The sequence below is a fragment of the Trachurus japonicus genome, chromosome 10 (assembly GCF_045865225.1).
Source record: "Trachurus japonicus isolate A0001 chromosome 10, Traja_1.0".
Classification (NCBI taxonomy): Eukaryota; Metazoa; Chordata; class Actinopteri; order Carangiformes; family Carangidae; genus Trachurus; species Trachurus japonicus.
The window spans coordinates 36,445,142-36,464,401 of record NC_140916.1 but is presented as its reverse complement, the minus strand read 5'-3'; the positions used below and the strand labels follow the sequence as shown (position 1 = coordinate 36,464,401).

Below are 19,260 nucleotides of genomic sequence, written 5' to 3'. Positions count from 1 at the left end.
TCTGTAAGTTCCATTACAGCCATTGTGGTGGATCGATTAGATCTGAACCCATATTGATGTTCACATAGTAAGTTTTGTGTTAAGCGTTTGAGTCTATGGATAAATAGTTTTTCTAAAATTTTTGAGAACTGTGGAAGTAGAGAAATTGGTCTGTAGTTAGAAAATTGATGTTTATTTCCATTTTTGTATATTGGAATGACTTTTACTATTTTCATTTGGTTGGGAAATATACCGGTTTGAAGTGACCGCTTGCAGATATGGGTCAGAGGTCTCCCAAATAACATAGAATATACCCAAACATTTCCTTTAATTACCTCCAGTGTTTGTTAACAGCATTGAAACATTTCATACTGTAAATCAGTAACATACTTTTCTTTTCCCACGTCAAAAAACTTTATTTACAGAGCACTTTTCCTGCATGGACATGTAACACAAAGTGCTTAACACATTAAAAAAAACACACACTGTCGCCACTGGCAATAGGGAGACATGGCATGGCACTGAAGATTGAGGAAGCGCCCATGGCCCCCGACCCGAGATCAAGGTCAATGATATTACCATATAATACAGTATATGGCTCTTCACCCTTCAAATGTCATGATTTTCCCAAAATGTGTAAAAACAAACAAACACACTGATAAAGTTAAAGGAATATTACTATTAATACATAGAAATGTGTAAAACCCAAAATACTTATTCCAAATTTAAATACTCAACTTTAACCTAAGCAACTTATTTTATTTGTCAAAAATAGGTTTCTGATTGTGATCAGTTGCCTGATAAAAGGTTAAGGAAAAGGGAAATCCTTCTTTCAAGTTATATAAACCATTCAAAACCTTGTTGGATTCACAAAATGAAAAAGGGCTCTTTACTTTGCTTATGTAAAAGTTGGGATTTATTTGTTTTTTACAGGACAATTGACAATATGAATCCTGTCATGTAGGCTACGATTTCCTCAAGCTGAGGCAAAAGTTGTATTAATAGTGAGTACTTCTTTTCTTTTAAGTGCTGCCAATACAAGACAAGTGGAAAACAACAGAAACAAACAAAGACAAAAAACAACCCATCAAAGGGTATAATCTAAGACTTCTGATTAATTCTCAGCAGCACTGGTCACCACAGTCTGACAGTGTCACAGTCAGGGCCGTTGTATAGGGGAGAAAGGTGATGATAATTATAGGGGCCCATAAAAACCCCAGTAGTCTAATCTTTGTATGACTGATTTATTCTGCATAAGACCCTGACTAATACTCAGAGTACACTGTAAAAACTCAACATCTTTCCAAGAATATTTGTCTTATTTCTTGTCCAAATGTCTCATTTCTAGTCAATACTAATCTCTTTCCACTTAAAATAAGACTCATTACCTAAAAATTAACTTGTTTTTAGATAATTTTCACTTAAATTCACAATAAATAGAAAAATCTGTCAGTGAAAGCAAGTTTTTTGTGCTTGTAATAAGGAAGAAAAACTTGCTCCACGATCAGATTTTTCTTCTTATTCAAAGTAAAAATATGCTTGAAAGAAGTAAAAAGTGTCTAAAAACAAGCTGCTTTTAATATGATGTGTCTTATTTTAAGTATAATGAGATTTGTTTTGACTAGAAATTACATTTTGACTAGAAATAAGACAAATATTTTTGCTAATATACTTGAGTTTTTGCAGTGTAATGCTGCATTAGCATCAAAACAAAGAAGGCTAAATAAAAAATGATAATACATACGTAGTCGTAGAAAAAAAAAAAGGAAAAGTTAGGGGGAGGGGCCCACTTTAGTATTCTTTAAGGGGGCCCAGAATTCCTAGCAACGGCCCTGGTCACAGTAAGAACCACTTGTACAGATCAAGCACCACTCTGTACTCCTTATTCATGGCCACGTGATGACAGGCCTGGCAGATAGCGTGTGCAAACTCGTGCCTCTCCTCCATGGGATGGCGTTTGAATGCGTAGAAACGCCGCCAATCAAAATATTTTACATACGTCTGATTATCCTCATCCAGCCTGAGGAGGAAGTTAGCCAGGGTCTTGACATCAGGAAAGTCATTTACATGTATGAAAGAGGAACCTGGGGCAAAGTCCTCATAGTTGTTTCTTGGTGGACCCAAAACCACTGGCACAGTGCCAGCTGCCAGAGGACCGGTGAATATTTCTGTGATGTAATCTCTGTGGATTGAATCCTCAAAAGAAAGGAAGAATTTGCAGCTGCTAATAGTCTGAAAATAGTTGTCACCCCTCAAGGTCTCCCCAGAGGAGCTGAAAAACATGTGCACCTTTATGTGTTTTGTAAGCTCCATGTAAAAGCGGTATCTCTCCAGTGTCCCGTTGAGCTCGTGTTCATTCACCATCCAACAGAGCAGTTGTTGTTTCTTTGGAATGACAAAGTCCTCGGCTGGTTTCTCTCTGACAGTCAGTTTCCAGCGAACGTGGATGTCTGCGTCCTTCCTGTAGCTCAGCGTTAGGTTGAACAGTCCCTGAATGCCTGCTATCCTGCGCGTGTTGGTGGGTGAGTCCATGTTAAACCAGATCCACCTCTGAACTCTGGGTCTCGGCGAGGCGGGAAGGTTGGAGAGGTCGTCCTGGATGGTTCTGTGGAATATCAGAACGGCCTCGGCCCCGGAGTATAAAGACCTGTCGTCTGTGAGGAGGCAGCCGTCGATGTTGAAAAGCTTCTTGCAGTCTTGGAAATCAAAATGTTTGTTCTCAGGCCAGAACCACAGCAGCACGACAGGTTTTTCCGTCTGTCGTCTCGCCGGGGGAGGATAACATTTGGGAGATGGAGCTGATGTGTAGTACATTAAAATCAGCATTATGACTCCAGCCAGCATGAGAGACGCCGTCAGGGTGACGCGTAAGACAGAAGAAATGGGAGAAGGAGCCATATCAACACGGCAAGAGAGGAGAACCTCTTCTGATGATTATTGGCAACACAAACTGAAAGAGATAAAACAATATAAACTAAGAGTTAAATCACAAACAGCAGCGGTAAGAGTTCATAATCCTAGATTTGTAAAATAAATAATACTGAATAGATAAATAAAAAGGAAAATAAAGTAATCCAAATGAGCATCAGTTCCTCCACTAAAATATGGTGGCTATGATCAATTTAAAAGGTGAAAATGAAGCTACTGTCAGGTGCCTAGAAATGCTGTTGCTGCATGAAGGCATGAAGAGTGTGTAAATGTTGTGCAGGGTTAGGGTTAAAGGGATAGTAGCATTTTTTTTAAAGTGGGGTTGTATGATCTACAAATAGCCCCTAAGTACTTTAATTGCAGTAGAAGACTCTCTGCACTCCTCCCGTTAGCAACGCCAGCCCATAGCCCTCAGAGATTTACAACATACATTGTTGTGAATGGACCCAAAGAAACGGCCTATTTTTGTGGCCTAAAAGATGTTTTACATGAAAAAAATTTATTTATCTATTTGTAGATCATACAACCCCACTTTAAAAAAAAATGCTACTATCCCTTTAAGACTGAGGGTCTGGACCAGGACAACACAGATCAGGGGAAACTCGTTTGGCTTTCTTCTACTTCTCTATGTGACATCTGACTGATGACCCACTGACTCATCAGCCCAACCTGTCAGACTGCACTCAGGCATCGGTGACTTGGAGATCTGACTTTAAAATGACGGATTTTCATAATGATTGGATAAAGGCGTCTGTGACGCTTTAGATGAAATGAGGTGTTGTAGCAGCTGGTGTATCATGTACAATATTGTACAACTTTAAAAAGGGAAACAATAGAGAAATTACTGGTATGACCTTTTTGAGATTTAAGTAACTTTATTATTTTCAATACATGAGGTCACAAACAAAGCAAAATGGTTACAGGTTGAATGGAAGACAGATGAAGGCGGTTGTTTGCTTTCCTCAGTGAACACATGGTAACTATAGATCGTGAGGTTTTTACCATGAAAAGTTTTGCTCAAAACCTCTTAAAACAACAGAATAACCAAAACTAACCTTGATTTTCATCATAGGTGAATACGTTAATGCTGATCTCACTTTTGCTCCTCATGACCAGTACCACCCATAGAGGTCGTGAACTACACTGTAATCCCTGTCTTTGGACATGTGATCGCAGGCGAGGCAGACGGGCTGAAGGAATTCATTTTGGACTGACAGGAGATGAGGAGTGGCTTTGTAGTACTTCCTCCACTCGAAGTAACGCATGTACGCTTCATCATCTGTATCCAGGTGGTTCAGGAACTCTGCCAGAGACTTAGGATCAGGGAAGTCATTGATGTGAATGAAGGAATCGGAGGGAATGAATTGCTCGTAGTTTTCCCGTGGCGGACCTAAAACTACAGGGATCGTCCCTGCCGCGAAAGGCCCGTTTAACTTCTCAGTGATGTAGTCTCTGTGGATTGAATTCTCAAATGACAGGTAGAATTTACAGCTAGCAATGGTGGAGTAGTAGTCCTCATCACGTAAGTACCTCCCTGAAAAAGCACCAAAGACGTGGACCTGGATGTGTTTCGACAGTTGGCTGTAATAGGTCGCTCTCACTGCCGTTCCGGTCGCCGGGTTGTTGTTACTGACGATCCAACACACCAGTTTGTCTTTCTTAGGCAGAACAAAGTCGTCTTTCACGTCCGGTTTCCTGACCACCAGTTCATTCCTCACCGTGATGTCAGCATCTCGCCTGTAGCTCAGCGTTAAGTTGAACCGGTTCTCCAGACCGGGGATCTTTATTGTGTTGGTAGGAGACTCCACATGGAACCAGATCCACTTCTGAAAAGCTGGACGTGGCTCCTGAGGCAGTTTTTTTAAATGCCAGTCAATATCTTTGTGGAAGATAATCACTCCCTTTGCTTTACTGTACAAGGATCGATCATCTGTCAGGAGGCAGCTGTCAATGTTGAAGTGGGTGGAACAGCCACGGAGATCATACCTCACACCAATAGGCCAGAACCACAACAGGACTATGGGCTTTTCAGAAGTGTCTTCACTGGCCGATGTGGACGTATATTGACAAACTGGGGCTGGTCCTTTAAAATACAGAACAAAGCCGATGATGGTGAGAGCAGCTACCAGTGCTACGCACAACGTTTTCCATGTGGCTGCGGTCGACATCTGTGGAGGCAGAGAAACAAAGTCATGTTCTCAATTCCATAACTGTGTTATGAATGATAGTAACTTTAGTGACTATTAGCTAAACATAAAAAATAAATGTCCAATCATTCATAGTTCATGGTTCATGTCTCCATGCATTGGAACAGTGTGAACATGGCCCAGGTATCCAACACTCACATGCATCTACTGACCAGTGTTGGGCACATTACTTCAAAAAAGTAATTAGTTATAGTTACTAGTTACTTGCCCCCAAATGTAACTGAGTTACTGCATGATAAAAGTAATTAATTACCAGGAAAAGTAACCATTGTGTTACTTTTTGTCAAATTACTTAGACTTCTCTCCTTAACCCCCATTTATCTGGAATTAAAGGGGAACTTCTCAAGTCTGGTTGCTTTTCCGCTATTTTGGTAAACGCTCCTCTCGTCCATGTGCATTTGTTTACAACAAAGCTGGTGAAAAATCAATACATGGAGCGGTGGATAACATTATAGAACATATAAAATGTTACAATGTATGTATTTGTGTAGTCTTAACCAGAGCGATAGATATAACAGAGTGGCGACAGCCTTTGATGTCGCCGCCAGCGCGGTCACGTGGTTCATGTAGCTCCCAATAGTTCCAAACAAGGCTGCCGCTGTCATGTTCTGCTATGGGACAGACAGCACTGAGCTTGCTTTTGGACGGTAAATATTAAAAAATAAACCGTACAAAGGTATATTTACAACTGTTACTGAATTACTGTATGTACATCAATGTCAGTTTTCAAACAAAAGGCAAAATCTTCTTGCTTCAAGGTTTTATTTGTCACTCTAAAGTGAAGATTAGCCTGCCCTACAGTAAAAATGGCATAAGAAGAGGAGTAAAGCAATATATTAAGCGGGAATATATATATTTAAGCATAAAAGATGTTCAATCAAACCCACACAGTTTGAAACAACGTTCAAAACACACACAGCCAGTACCACAACTAAATATAAAGCCCGCTAGCTTAATGCTAACGTATAATGCAAAACCTCATAGACGGGCTAACAGAAATTAGCATCGATATCGCCATTTTGCGGCAACCGAGCCACAGCAGTAAAGCTGCCAAAACCTGGCTTTAGCGCTGTCAACACGTCACAGTTTTAATATTTTGTTCATGCAAGAAAGTCACCGTTTAATCCGGAGTCTGTGGTCAGTTCATAACGTTTGTTAGGAACTTGCACCGATGTTTGTTCTGGGAGAAGTGCAGAGTCTGTGTGAGCCCCGACCGGGGACCAGGGGCAGCGGCTGTCACAGCAGCAGCAGCCGCTCTACTGAGCTGATCTGCCGGGGCCGACCGTCCGTCCTCCCGTCGGAGAAAACGAGCCAAGTAACTTATCCGCATGCTTTTAGAGGTTTACCGCTGGCTTGTTAAATTATTTTGAAGAGATTAATGTTGGTCTCATTGATGAAATTTAACAACTGTGGCAGTGGCATTAGTTTGTTTGAATGAAAAGTGAGCAGGGCTGCTTCTGGGCTACGGACTGAAATCACCACAGTTACGTAAATAAATAAATGTTTTTCAATGAACCGATCAGTCTAATAATTTTTATTTTGTTAAGTCAACATGGTTACTGTACTTGGGAAAGATTATTACCACTTTATAACTTAAAATTGGTCGGTATTTCGTCAACGTAGCTCAGTAGTTTCTTGCTGTGCAGCCATAGAAACAGACGTGGTCCAGCGCCGCGGGAGGAATGTTTGGAACTATTGAGGGCTCCATAACCCGGAAGTCGGCCCGCCATTTTTTACAACGGAGTCCTATGGGAGTGTCGCCACTCTGTTATATCTATCGCTCTGGTCTTAACCATCATAAACAAAAGATTGCCGGTTACAGATCGGTTTGTGTGACGGTGTGATGAGACGAGAGCTGGGACACCGGGGAGGCGACCGAGTAACTACACTGATGTTGCAAGGTTGGTTTTCAGCCATGAAACGCCAGGTGGGAGGCGGAGAGCCCCCATTCTCACTCGTAACAAGTCACAAGTCATGTAGTTAACTATCACAACTATCACAATCAGCCTGGAGCTTTTTAATTTGGATGAAAATGTAGCGGGGGGAACCACCATTCTGACATCCCACAAGTCCGACATGGGCCTCTAATTGTCTAAATGGCAACATCTAATTTTCTATTGTTGGTGATTTGTTTTTAGCGATAAGTGTTTATCGCTGATGTTTAAAAAAGCCACTCTTAGATTGACTGCAGTTGTTCCCATGAGAGCAGAATTCAAAATGTTCTAGAAAATTCAGTTTTTTACATAAAATTCTGATATTTGCCAAACTTCATCAACCATTTTTTTCAGGAAGATTGAAAATGTATTTAGCAGGCATTGGATGATATATGTTTACAGTACTGTTTACAGTCAAACGTTTTCATGCACTGTAGGCTCAATTTTTGATTAATCAAAAATCCGAGAAACAAGTTTTGTTGAGGACAGTCTGAAGATGCTCTCTAGCAAGTTTGGTGACAACTGAGCAAAAATTGTGGGAGGAGACACATTTTAAAAGTTTTACAGTTATTGAAAAAAACAGAGTAATGGACTTCATAATTTGCATTCAGTCTAAATGAACAAAGGTTTTGGCAGTATCTGGGCGATGTTGTGGTGAAGTTTCAAAGCTGTAGCATGTACCATTGGTTTGGTAGGAATTTGTAAAGTTTTTTAATGTAAACGTTTATTGTGTGTGTGTGTGTGTGTGTGTGTGTATGCGGTGTTGGGGGGGGGGGGGCATGGGAAGTATGAGGAAGAAGAAGAGGATGAAGAAGAAGAATTCCTAGGAATAATAACCCTAACCCTAAAAACACACCCTTTTACTTTCAAGGTTGAAGTGTTTTTAGCCTTATATTATAAAAGTTTATTATGTCCGAATGTAGTATTTAGTTTTCCTTTCTTTTTCAAGACAAGAAGTTGTTTCTCATACCTTGTTTGTTAACAGTTTCGGCGTGTTCTTCCGCCTTCCTCAGAACTGTCACCGTGATGTGACGGTGACATGCCTTATCAGCTGGTGTTACGGAGGCGTGACCTTCTTGTCAGAATACCACTGTAAAAACTCAAAACAACTGGCAAAGGAATGAAAGGAAATCAGGATTAAAAAGGACAAGCTTTTCATTTCACATGACGTCGTATCCCTCTTCACAAAAACACCAGTAATGACCACACACACCATAGTTGAAAACCGATTAAAAAACAGACAAAACCCTGAAAAAGCGCACTAGACTCACAGCGCAAGACATATCCAAACTGCTACACTTCATATCAACATCCACATACTTCCAGTTCAGAGGAAAAATCTATTGGCAAAAAGAGGGATTTGCGATGGGGGACCCGCTTTCCGCAACCTTATGCGGCTTCTTCATGGAAGATCTTGAGGACAGAACCATGACAACAGCACCCGACCACTGCAAACCCATTTTTTGGAAATGGTACGTGGATGACATACTTGAAATAACCAAAATAGGCCAGACACAGCAACTCATGGACCACCTAAACTCCATGGATAAAACAGGAAACAGTTCACACACTAAGAGTAAATGGAAAAAACAATAGCATTTTTGGACCTAAAAATACACCACACAGAAGAAGGCAACATAAAAGTCACAACATTCAGAAAACCAACACACACCAACCAATATTTACTCTGGAACATCCCTTTGCGCACAAACTGTCAGTCATCAGAACACTATATGACCGCACACACAACATCACGGAAGAGAAAGACAAACAGGAGGAAGACAACCACATCCAACAGGCATTAAAGGGATAGTAGCATTTTTTTAAAAGTGGGGTTATATGATCTACAAATAGCCCCTAAGTACTTTAATTGCAGTAGAAGACTCTCTGCACTCCTCCCGTTAGCAACGCCAGCCCATAATAGCCCTGCCCAGAGATTTACAACATACAGTGTTGTGAACAGACCCAAAGAAATGGCCTATTTTCGCGGGCCTAAAGGTTTTGCCTGAAAAAATTACACAGTTCCATTGTTCGCTATAATATAATTTTTTCCAGCCCTTCAAAGTGCAGGAAAAACGCAGTTTTTATTTGGACCTAACCAACTCACGTATCCCTCTGCCCAGGGGGGGAGCATACATCAGTCCGACTGCCCAAAAGTCCGACGGCTCATTTCTCCGACTACCCATTCTACAGTGTTAAGGTTAGGTTTAGGGTAATAGTCTACTTGCCAACAATGAGTACCCGGAAATGTTGAGTACCCTAAAGTTTTATGTTAGAAATATATAGTATGGGTCCCCAGTATTCAGAAACTGCCAGATGCTAACTTATATATATTGGGCAATTAGCATAATTGACACAATTAGCATAATTGCCTATATGGGCAATATTTCAACAAAATTGACTTGGCTGATCTGGGAAATATTGGAGTGGTTTTAGGGGTTATTGATGATGCTGAATCCATTTCTGACATTTTCAAAATTCAAAATGGCTGTCTAAACAGGAAGTGACCAGATTTTGAAATCCATCAAAATCGGCCCACTGGCGGTTAAAATCTGGTCACTTCCGGTTTAGACAGCCATTTTGAATTTTGAAAATGTCAGAAATGGATTCAGCATCATCAATAACCCCTAAAACCACTCCAATATTGCCCAGATCAGCCAAGTCAATTTTGTTGAAATATTGCCCATATAGGCAATTATGCAAATTTATGCTAATTATGTCTGTTATGCTAATTGCCCAATATATATAAGTTAGCATCCGGCAATTTCTGAATACTGGGGACCCATACTATCTATTTCTAACATAAAACTTTGGGGTACTCAACATTAAGGTTAAGGGTTAGGGCTACTTAAGTCGGAGAAGTGGGAGGTCGGACTAATGGACGCAAAAATAAAGAAATGTATGGTCGGAGAAATGGGTAGTCGGACAGACGTCATGCGCCCTGCCCAGGGTTAGCGCCCGCCGATCAGCAGTTGGTTAGGTCCAAATAAAAACTGCGTTTTTTCTGCACTTCGAAGGGCTGGAAAAAATTATATTATAGCGAACAATGGAACGGTGTATTTTTTTTCAGGTAAAACCTCTTTTAGGCCGCGAAAATAGGCCGTTTCTTTGGGTCTGTTCACAACACTGTATGTTGTAAATCTCTGGGCAGGGCTATGGGCTGGCGTTGCTAATGGGAGGAGTTCAGAGAGTCTTCTACTGCAATTAAAGTACTTAGGGGCTATTTCTAGATCATACAACCCCACTGTAAAAAAAAATGCTACTATCCCTTTAAAAAACTGCCAATACATACAGTGGGTGATCCGGAAAGGAAAGCAACCGATGCAAAGAAAAGAAAAGAAAAAACAAGAAAGAAAAAACACCAACAAAAACAATAAATATGTCACATTACCATACATGAAAGGAACCACTGAACACATCCAACGAGTCATGAAAAAATAAAATATCAACACGCCAGTTAAACCATACATAACACTCCGGCAGCTATTAGTACATCCCAAGCATAAGATTCAACCCGGCAATAAATGCAACGTCATATACGAAATCCCAAGTCATTCATGCAATAAGGTCTACATCGGTGAAACGGGCAGATGTTTCCGCACCCGCAAAAAAGAACATCAGAAAGAATGTGAAAAAGAAACGGAAAAACGGCACACCAGTTGTGTTTGGTTTTACCTTGGCTGGAAGTCGCAGCTGGAAAAAGGCGGTTTAGAGTACAGAGCCAATTTGCCTGTCATACTTAAACTCACTGTCAAACATGACACCAAGACTGTTAATGACAGAGCAGATTTTTGTAACGCAGGGAGGGGCCAGAGCCAGCCTATGAAATATAGGCCATCTGTATGACGCACTGTACAAGGTTTATGACCAAAACGTTGGCTTTAAAACAATAAAGTAATTGCAAGTGAGAAGAACGTGTGCGGAAGTGTCTTGTCACTAGTTCACATTGCTCTCCTCCTCTGTGTCCACTGGTGTGCAAAGGTGTTTCCACTGCAATTTCAGACAGTTGAACATTGCACAACTATTAACCTTTACCCATTTAAACAGAATAAATGAGAGCAACAGCAACTGTCTTTTTAAAAAAAAAGATGTTTTATATACTTTTGTTTTCAGTTACTGATGGCAATTAGGCTATAGAATGTGAGTGTGTGTTTTATTGAAAGTGAGGCTGGGTGTGCAAATGAATATAGGCTACAGTGAGGTTTTTTTTAGTTGCTGTGTAAGCAAATCATATTGTCTCTGTACAATGACAACAAAGACCTTTTAACTATGGAAAAGCTTAGACCTATTCAAAATCTGCATTTGGGAAACACTGCCATATAATAGGCAAAACACTGAAATTGATTTCTTAATTTGATCAATTACACGTCAGAGCAGCGTTGTTAGATTGACAGGTTATTATCATTCCACGCTACTTTTATTTTGACATTGTTACACTTCACTTCTGGTCTGTCTGCTGTCATATATTCCTAAATGAGAAAAAGGAATTTACAGAAATCATTTTCCCATTTTTAATTCCTAAAGAGAAAAACGCTGTTTGTTTATTAGTTTTTGGGTTAACCTCGGACACAGGTCTTTGTCTAAATGGCAACACTTAATTTTCTATCAAATGTCCCATTATTCTGACAATTCTTGCCTCCTATGGTTGGAATGACAATATGTTTTTTCTTTTTCTTTTTTTTTTGAACAAATGTGTTAAAATAAATTATTAGATGAATAATAATGATAATATTGATAATTATGTATAAATAAGATTGAGTAGAATTACCATGGTGAAATGAAGACATAACAAAAACAAAAAAACACCCTTTTACTTTCGAGGGTCAAGGCCTGTAGGTGCCTATATGATGCTGAATCACCTAGGTGTCCTGTAATGTTAGTCTAAAGTAAGTAATTAGTGGGTTCCACCGCTTCCTGAATAAGGTTGAGCTATGCCGTTGTTTTTTCCATTGTGTATACCCTGATAAGTTTTTTTTTTTTTTTTTAAAACATCCTGCCTTTCCGACAATTCCTTTAATAGCGTATTTTTCCCCAAAAAATATTTAGCACTGGTTGGGCTTAGGCAATGAAGAAAGGAGTTGGTTAAGTTTAGTAAAAAGACCAGGGGCCTCATGTATCAATGTTGCGTACGCACAAAAAAGTGGCGTACGTCATTTTCCACGCCAACGTTCAGATGTATCAAAAGTGAAATGACCGTGGAAAAGTACGGTGGCCCACGCCAACTCCATAGCTGGCGTACGCACGTTTCTACAGCAATTGTTCCTTTGGCGACACTTAGAGGTGAAGCTGGGAAACTGTTAATAATGTGAAAACAATTAGACCTCAGAGTAATGTGCACATCAGAGACATGAACAACTAACCCATCCACATGTTGCAATTAGATAAGTGGATAGAAAAGCATGCGCAAAGTGGTGCAGAAAATAGCATCAGCTTTAGTCTTAAGATATTGCAGATGCTGCAGTGCGAAGTGCACACGAGTCCCGGAGGTTTTTTTTGCACATGATGACTCTTTTGGTTTCCGAGGGCAATTCTCTTGGAACTGAGTGCAGTGCGCTGCAACCGGCCTGAGTGCGCGACACGGCGGGGAGCCATGGGTCGCCTCCATTCAGGTGCTGACCACACTGTGAACAGGAAGCATTTTTATACTATAAATGTACAGATCATATGTGATGCGTAAATGTATCACATATTAACAAACATTGTGGCGAGGTGGCTGGTTCAGCGCACGATTCATTCATTCAGCACAGCTGGGGACAGATTACAGGCTGGGATTGTATGCGCGCAAAGTAAATGTACAGTATTTGTTTAATTGTCCTATAACCCCGATGCACACTGAGCATGTCCGCCCAGATATCACACTGTCAGTGACTTTCTTTTTGCTGGTTAAACTACACAGACTGTGTGAAGTACTTAATGTCAATAAACACATGCGTAAAGTTGGACACGTGTCTTTATCAGCCTCCCTGGCGCACTTCTGCATTTACTACGCGCAGGGCCGTAGCCAGGATTTTTGAAATACCGAGGTCATAGTCGTGGTGCGCGGGGGGGTGGAGTCAGAAATTTTGGGCAATTTTATATTAAAAGGCTTCAATCTGGTGCACTTTGACAGATAAAAACTACACACATCATATTAGATTAATGCCATTTTTATGATATTATCATCACTAGTGATCATCCAGAGAAGACCCAACTTCACTGAATTCTGATGAGAACACACCATCCATTACAAACAGTAGACTAGCTCCTCACATTCGTAGCAGCCACAGAGTAGCAAAAATATTATATTATAAAGTTTAATTCCAGCTCGAAAAAAAAAACGAGTCTGAAATGCAATGTGAAGGTCCTGATTGTTAACATAAAGATGAACAGGTTTCTAGGGTGAAGTGTGCACTCTTTTTTACCATAGCTATAGCCTACTATTTTTGGGTGACTTCCTTCTGGAGCGTCAGCTGTGTTCCTCACTTTGAAACAGGCCCAGGAAGTTTGTTTGCTTTTCCTTATAGTTAGCACAAACATACATCTGACTGCTCCTTGTTGCAGCAAATTTTGGTTGTTGGTTTGTGTAGTATTTCACATTTCTATGCATATTTTTTATGAGTAAAATATTGGTGTCAAACTTCATTTCAGTTGTATGGTCTTCTTTGAATGGGAAATTATGAAGAGGTCTAGGTGAAATCAAAATGAGCCAAAAACAGTTGTATTTGGATGGAGTGAATATTATGACACCGGCTATTAGTGAAATATAGCCTAATTAGTTTTCCAAAGGTCAAATTCCACCTGGACATACGTATCTCTGATAATAAAACAGCTGCAAAATTGCTCAGGTTCATTTTTTTTAGCATCTACTTTTACACAGTTAGCCTACACATTACTTATTAATTTGCCTGATATCCCATGATTCAAAGGTAGATTTTACTCTAATGTGATTTTTGTTAGTATTCTTACTAGGCAGAGATGAAAAATTTACATTTTCTACTGTAGCCTACTCCAGACATGTCTGTAGTAATCTCACAGGTCTTAGCTTTCTTTAAATAAATAAAAAAGACTGAAATAAAACTAATGGTTGCCTAAAGATTTTACACCGTATGCTCTTTGTTAAATCTGTCCAAAATTTTTTAGAAAAAATTTCACAGTCTTTGTTTGTGAAATATTTGTGCTAGTGCACCACATATGCTCACATCTTGTGCATCTCCTGGGGGCTAAGCCCCCCCTGTCCTTAAAACTTAGTGACGCCCCTGTCTGTAAACATAAAATGTATCATGTCACTGTGCTTTTCACATAAAGTTGATGGAAGAATGGACAGTGCAGATGCCCCCTCAGTATAGTATCTGCAGGAAAGAGGTCTCTGCTAGAGATGGGATTTATGGCTCTTTGAGGGGAGCCGGATCTTGGTGAGCCGTTCCTTTCAAAGAGCCGTTCAAAAAACTGGCTCATTTGACTGATTTTTTAAATATTTATTACGTTTTAAGAAGCCAGCCTGGTGGTAACTCATTCTATCTTGGAAATAATGGGGTGAGATTTGGAACAAAATAATACAAAATTAGATATCCCACTAATATCTGAGTTTGCACGCCACTTACGTAGCCAATGGAGCAGCTTCAATTGACTGTTATGAAGACACAGAGATGTTAAAAAAAAAAAGAACGGTTCCCAGCTGTGACTCGGTTCCCATCGTTCATGTTAACGAGCCGTTCAATAGAATCGGTTCGTTCGTGAACGTCACAACACTAGTCTCTGCTCTCCCCCACTTAGCTCAACTAGTGCATAGTGCAGGACACAGACAGTAAACGGCGCTGAATTGACCCTATTAAACAGCTGTTTTCTCCGCATACATGAGGTTCCGTCCCGAAATAATACAGCGGTTCAAGTGCACGTATGTACGAAACCTTTACAGTGTAACAACTGGTTGGAAAGAGCAGTTTATCTAGAGCCAACTCACTCAGTAGCCTTCTCCTCCATGCACGCAGGCTCCACGACGCGCTGTATCACTCGCTCTTTCCGAATGAATCGCCTTTTTTCCGCGACCAGTAAACAAACACCAGCGTACGTGAGGGCGTCAATAAACAAGAGCATTATAGGCCTACCGGAATTGTTTGGACAAGAGAGGAGAGTCACTCAGTCACCTTCCATCTGTCCTCCCTAATACTTTGCACTTTTTTTTTTTTTTTCATTCATTAGGCCGAAAAAAATACCGAGGTCATGACCTCGGTGTCCTCAATGGTAGCTACGGCCTTGACTACGCGATCTGTGTATAAAAAAAGGCAAATAAAATTGTAAATCCATTTCACATAATTTAATTAGAGTACATTGTCTGCTTTCATTTGGGATGACAGCGGTCCTCCGCCTCACGTTCACCTTTATATAACACACACACTCTCCCACCCCCTTTGTGATGGTGCCGGAGGACGGCAAAAAAAAAAAAAAAAAAAAGATGTTTACACGGCTCAACTTTATTGAGGAGCACCTTCAACTCAAATTTGGTTAAATTGCTGTTCCTCACAGTTTCTCATGGTGTTATCTGACCGTAAAGAGAAGGGAATCTTTGGTGCAGGCCTTATTTACATTGATTTTGCATATTTAAATGGAGGCGTGGACAGGGAGGAGATTACCACTTCGGCATGTGCGCTCAATTCCACGTTGATTGGGATGTACAAAGGAAAAGTGCTTGGATCCATGCGTACGCACACTTTGATACATCAGATTTTCTTTGTGCGTACGACAGTTTCTGGATTTTGGCGTACGCCATGTTTCAGTATGAAATCCACGCAAGTATTGATACATGAGGCCCCAGGTAGAGGCTAGACAGGCCAGATAGAGAGTCCAGATAAGTAGGAGGAAGGAGGAAGGAGGAAGTTGAGTAACACACATTTCCCTATGGAAAGCCTTGTCGGAATGGTGGTATGTCTAAATGGTGGGATGTCGGAATAACAGCATGTATCATTTGTTTCAAAACGGAAAAACAGACCCATTTTAAAATTTCAGATGATCACATGTATGTGTGTGTGACTGTACAATATGTGGCTTGTGTGACTGGTGACTGAGTTTCATATCAATACCGATCAGGCTGATTAGTCCGTGCCTTGCTATGTTATCATGATAATTAATACATACTAAGTAACAAGCCTGTAGTAATAATAATAATAAAGAACCGTTAGTGCTTGTTGTTGAATAACACAGAAAGTAAAATAATGTATATTCTAAATAAAATAATGGAGGTAGGGTGGGTTGTCCACTAACCGGAAGGTCGGTGGTTCGATTCCGGCGAGGCGAGGCAAGGCAAGGCAAGGCAAGGCAAGGCAAGGCCTCGTATAGCCCGTTTTTACAAACACTTTGTCTCAAAGGGCTTTACGTAACAAGTGTGAAAGGGTGAATTTGACCTACACTGAGTGGTCCAAGTGACTAGAAAAGCGCTATATACAGTGGTTCTCATTCATGAAACGTGAGTAAATCTGTGTGTAGATTTGCACATAAAGAGAGAGAGAAAACTTTATTGATCCCAATGGGCAATTCAGTTTGCAGTTGCACCTAGCCATAGTGAATAAATACATAAATAAACAAACAAAGGACAATACAATACCACAACCAGCATGACGTGAAAAGAGTCTCAGCAACACATTCGAATTGACATTCAACATTTAAGAGCCAGGGGAAATAAGCCAAGATATGGTGTGCCCCTACACGCACACACACATACACTTAAGCAAGTAAAAAACAATAAAAAAATAAAAAGGAGAAAAGAACCAAACTAACCTACCTACGCATGACAATCTTATTCAGAAGCCTGATAGAGGACGGGATAAAAGAGTCAGAGTAGCGATTAGTTTTGGTCCTGGCTGCGCAATAGCGCTGCCCTGAGGGCATCAGCATGAATTCACTCCTCAGGGCGTGGCCAGGCTGACTGATAATGCATTTGGCTTTTTGCACTACCTGCCTCTTCCATAGTGAGCTCAGGTCATCGAGTTGCACTCCGATGACCTTAGAGCAGACCTTTATGATGCTGGCAAGACTGTTTTTGTCTTTCACTGATAGCCCATTAAACCAGCACACAAATGAAAAGGTTAAAAGGCTTTCTATGAAACAATGATAAAAGTTACTTAAAATAACTTTAGAAACACAGAAAGAGTTCAGCGTCCTTAGCAGATAAATTCTTTGTTGTCCTCTCTTGACAATAGACTCCGTGTTTGCATGAAATTTTAGTTGATTGTCAAACACTGTGCCAAGGTATTTATAAGTATCCACAATTTGGACTTCCTCCCCATGAATTATACTAGCTATGGGGTCATAAAAGCTCACTCTACTAAAACTCTACTCCGGATTCATGAACGGTGCGGGAAACTCAGATTTGATCGTAAGCATGTGTATAAGATGATGAATGCCCACCCATCGTAAACTAACAACACACCCCCATGATCAGCAATTAGCACAGATCTCCATACATGAATAGCAATAAGGAGATCCTGACCACCATATTAGGAGGTAGGTGCATCCTGCTCACCTGCGGCCATGACGCAAACGAGGAAAGAGGGAGAGAGAAAAAAAAGAGAGAGATCGCGGATCGAAGTCATTTTGGGTGAAGTGGAGTCCAGAAAAAATATTTAATTCTCTGTAGTGGTGTGACTGGGACCGGTAATCAAAGGCTGGAGGGAATAAACAGATTTAGTGAATTAAGTATCCTTGGTTTATTAAAGAACCGTTTAAGAAGTAAAGCCAGAATAGTTTGATATGAAACATGAAAAAACAAAAAAAACAAAACAAAAACCAAAACACAACTCCAGAGCTACAGCAGCGACGGGAGGAGGAGGCTCTTCACAGCCTCAGCTGTATAGGAGCATGGTTGTATCAACACATGAAGTTATATAGGCAGGTTATATTGTTACAGAAGCACCAGCCGTCTGTCACAGCTCCATCCAGCAACACAAAAAAGTTTTTTCCGGTTTTATATCAGATTATTATCATCATAAAATGGAGCCTTGACGTGTTTGTGCGTGTCCGATCCCTGAAACGTCTCTCTCTCCAAATATTTCTAATTGTTTGTCATGTTTAAATGACGTGTTTCAAAGGCGTCGGCGTATTTTGAACATGAGAGAGAGTAATACGGATTAAAATTGTAATTTTCAACAGTGACAAGCAGTATTTATTTGCATTCGTACATTTACACAAGCACTACACACAGTCCGGAGCAGGTGTAGATTTTGTGAGTTGCTACGAAAAAATCAGCACTACTAAAAGATTGATGAATGCGGAAATCCACGTATATTTGTGCTGCACAGGGTTTACACACAAATCCGTGCTGCTCATGTTTCATGAATGAGACCCAGTAAGTGCAAGTCCATTTACCATATTGAACCACATTCACCATATTAGTCAGAAATACAGTCAACTATAACTCATAAAATTAAAACAAGGTAAACTAACTAGCAAAGTGGACAACCCGCTTTACCCGCTCCTCCATGTGCCTCCATTCTTACCTGTTTGGTTGGATGAGATCAGGTGGAGCAGAGAGCGGTCTGTGGATGCTCCTCTTCTATCCTCAGCCCGTTTATAGATCAGGACTCTGGACTTTGGCTCTTGATACATAATGGGCGGGGTTGAAATCACTCCACACCTGAGAATAGCCTGTTTGTTTTCTATGACCAGTAGGTAGACTTGTAGTTCTCGAGACTGGTCTTGGTCCCGAGATCACTTTTTTGCTGTCTTGGTCTTGTCACGGCCTCGACAGTCTTTGGTCTCGGTCTTGGGTCTCTCGGTCTCGCAATGTCTCAGACTGGAGGAGCGGTCTCGAAGGGATTTAATATTCATATTGCTCCGTACACCGGCCATGGACAGACCGAACAGCCGTGAATGGCCAGCCAGAAGCCGTGGTGACTTTCCAACCCCTCTTGGCAACTTTATTTTGTTTATTTCGACTAGCGACAAATCTAGTGACTTTTTTCTGGTGTTTTTACAAACGTTTCTGGTTTGGAGACTCAGACGTGAAAGCACATCACTGCTGTCCTCAACGAACCCCAAAGCACTCAGCACCGCTACGGTCAGAGATTCGCCATCCCACCAATAAAATACAAGTAGTATAAATCCTCAAAAGTGCTGGCACTGGCTGTACACTGAGGGAAAAAAAACTCTGGCAGTGAATGAGTTAAGCATTAGGCCTATGCCACTTCAGTGATGCTGATATTAAACAGTGTAATTTGGCTGCACTGTGATAAGCTGTGTCT

At 40.7% G+C, this 19,260-nt stretch overlaps 3 protein-coding genes across 3 annotated transcripts in view; 1 reads left to right on the top strand and 2 right to left on the bottom strand.

Moving 5' to 3' along the window:
• LOC146980351 (uncharacterized) overlaps positions 1–19,260 on the top strand; it is a 96,728-nt gene that overhangs the window by 57,789 nt on the left and 19,679 nt on the right. The window lies entirely within an intron of this gene.
• LOC146980353 (4-galactosyl-N-acetylglucosaminide 3-alpha-L-fucosyltransferase 9-like) lies at positions 1,816–2,877 on the bottom strand. The gene has a single exon (XM_085788591.1). It carries the CDS (start codon positions 2,875–2,877, stop codon positions 1,816–1,818), a length of 1,062 nt encoding a protein of 353 aa, XP_085644717.1.
• On the bottom strand, positions 4,014–5,075 carry LOC146980352 (4-galactosyl-N-acetylglucosaminide 3-alpha-L-fucosyltransferase 9-like). Its single transcript, XM_085788880.1, has one exon. It carries the CDS (start codon positions 5,073–5,075, stop codon positions 4,014–4,016), a length of 1,062 nt encoding a protein of 353 aa, XP_085645006.1.

Coding starts and splice junctions, on each gene's coding strand:
- LOC146980353 (XM_085788591.1), bottom strand. CDS start 2,877: ATGGCTCCTTCTCCCATTTCTTCTGTCTTACGCGTCACCCTGACGGCG.
- LOC146980352 (XM_085788880.1), bottom strand. CDS start 5,075: ATGTCGACCGCAGCCACATGGAAAACGTTGTGCGTAGCACTGGTAGCT.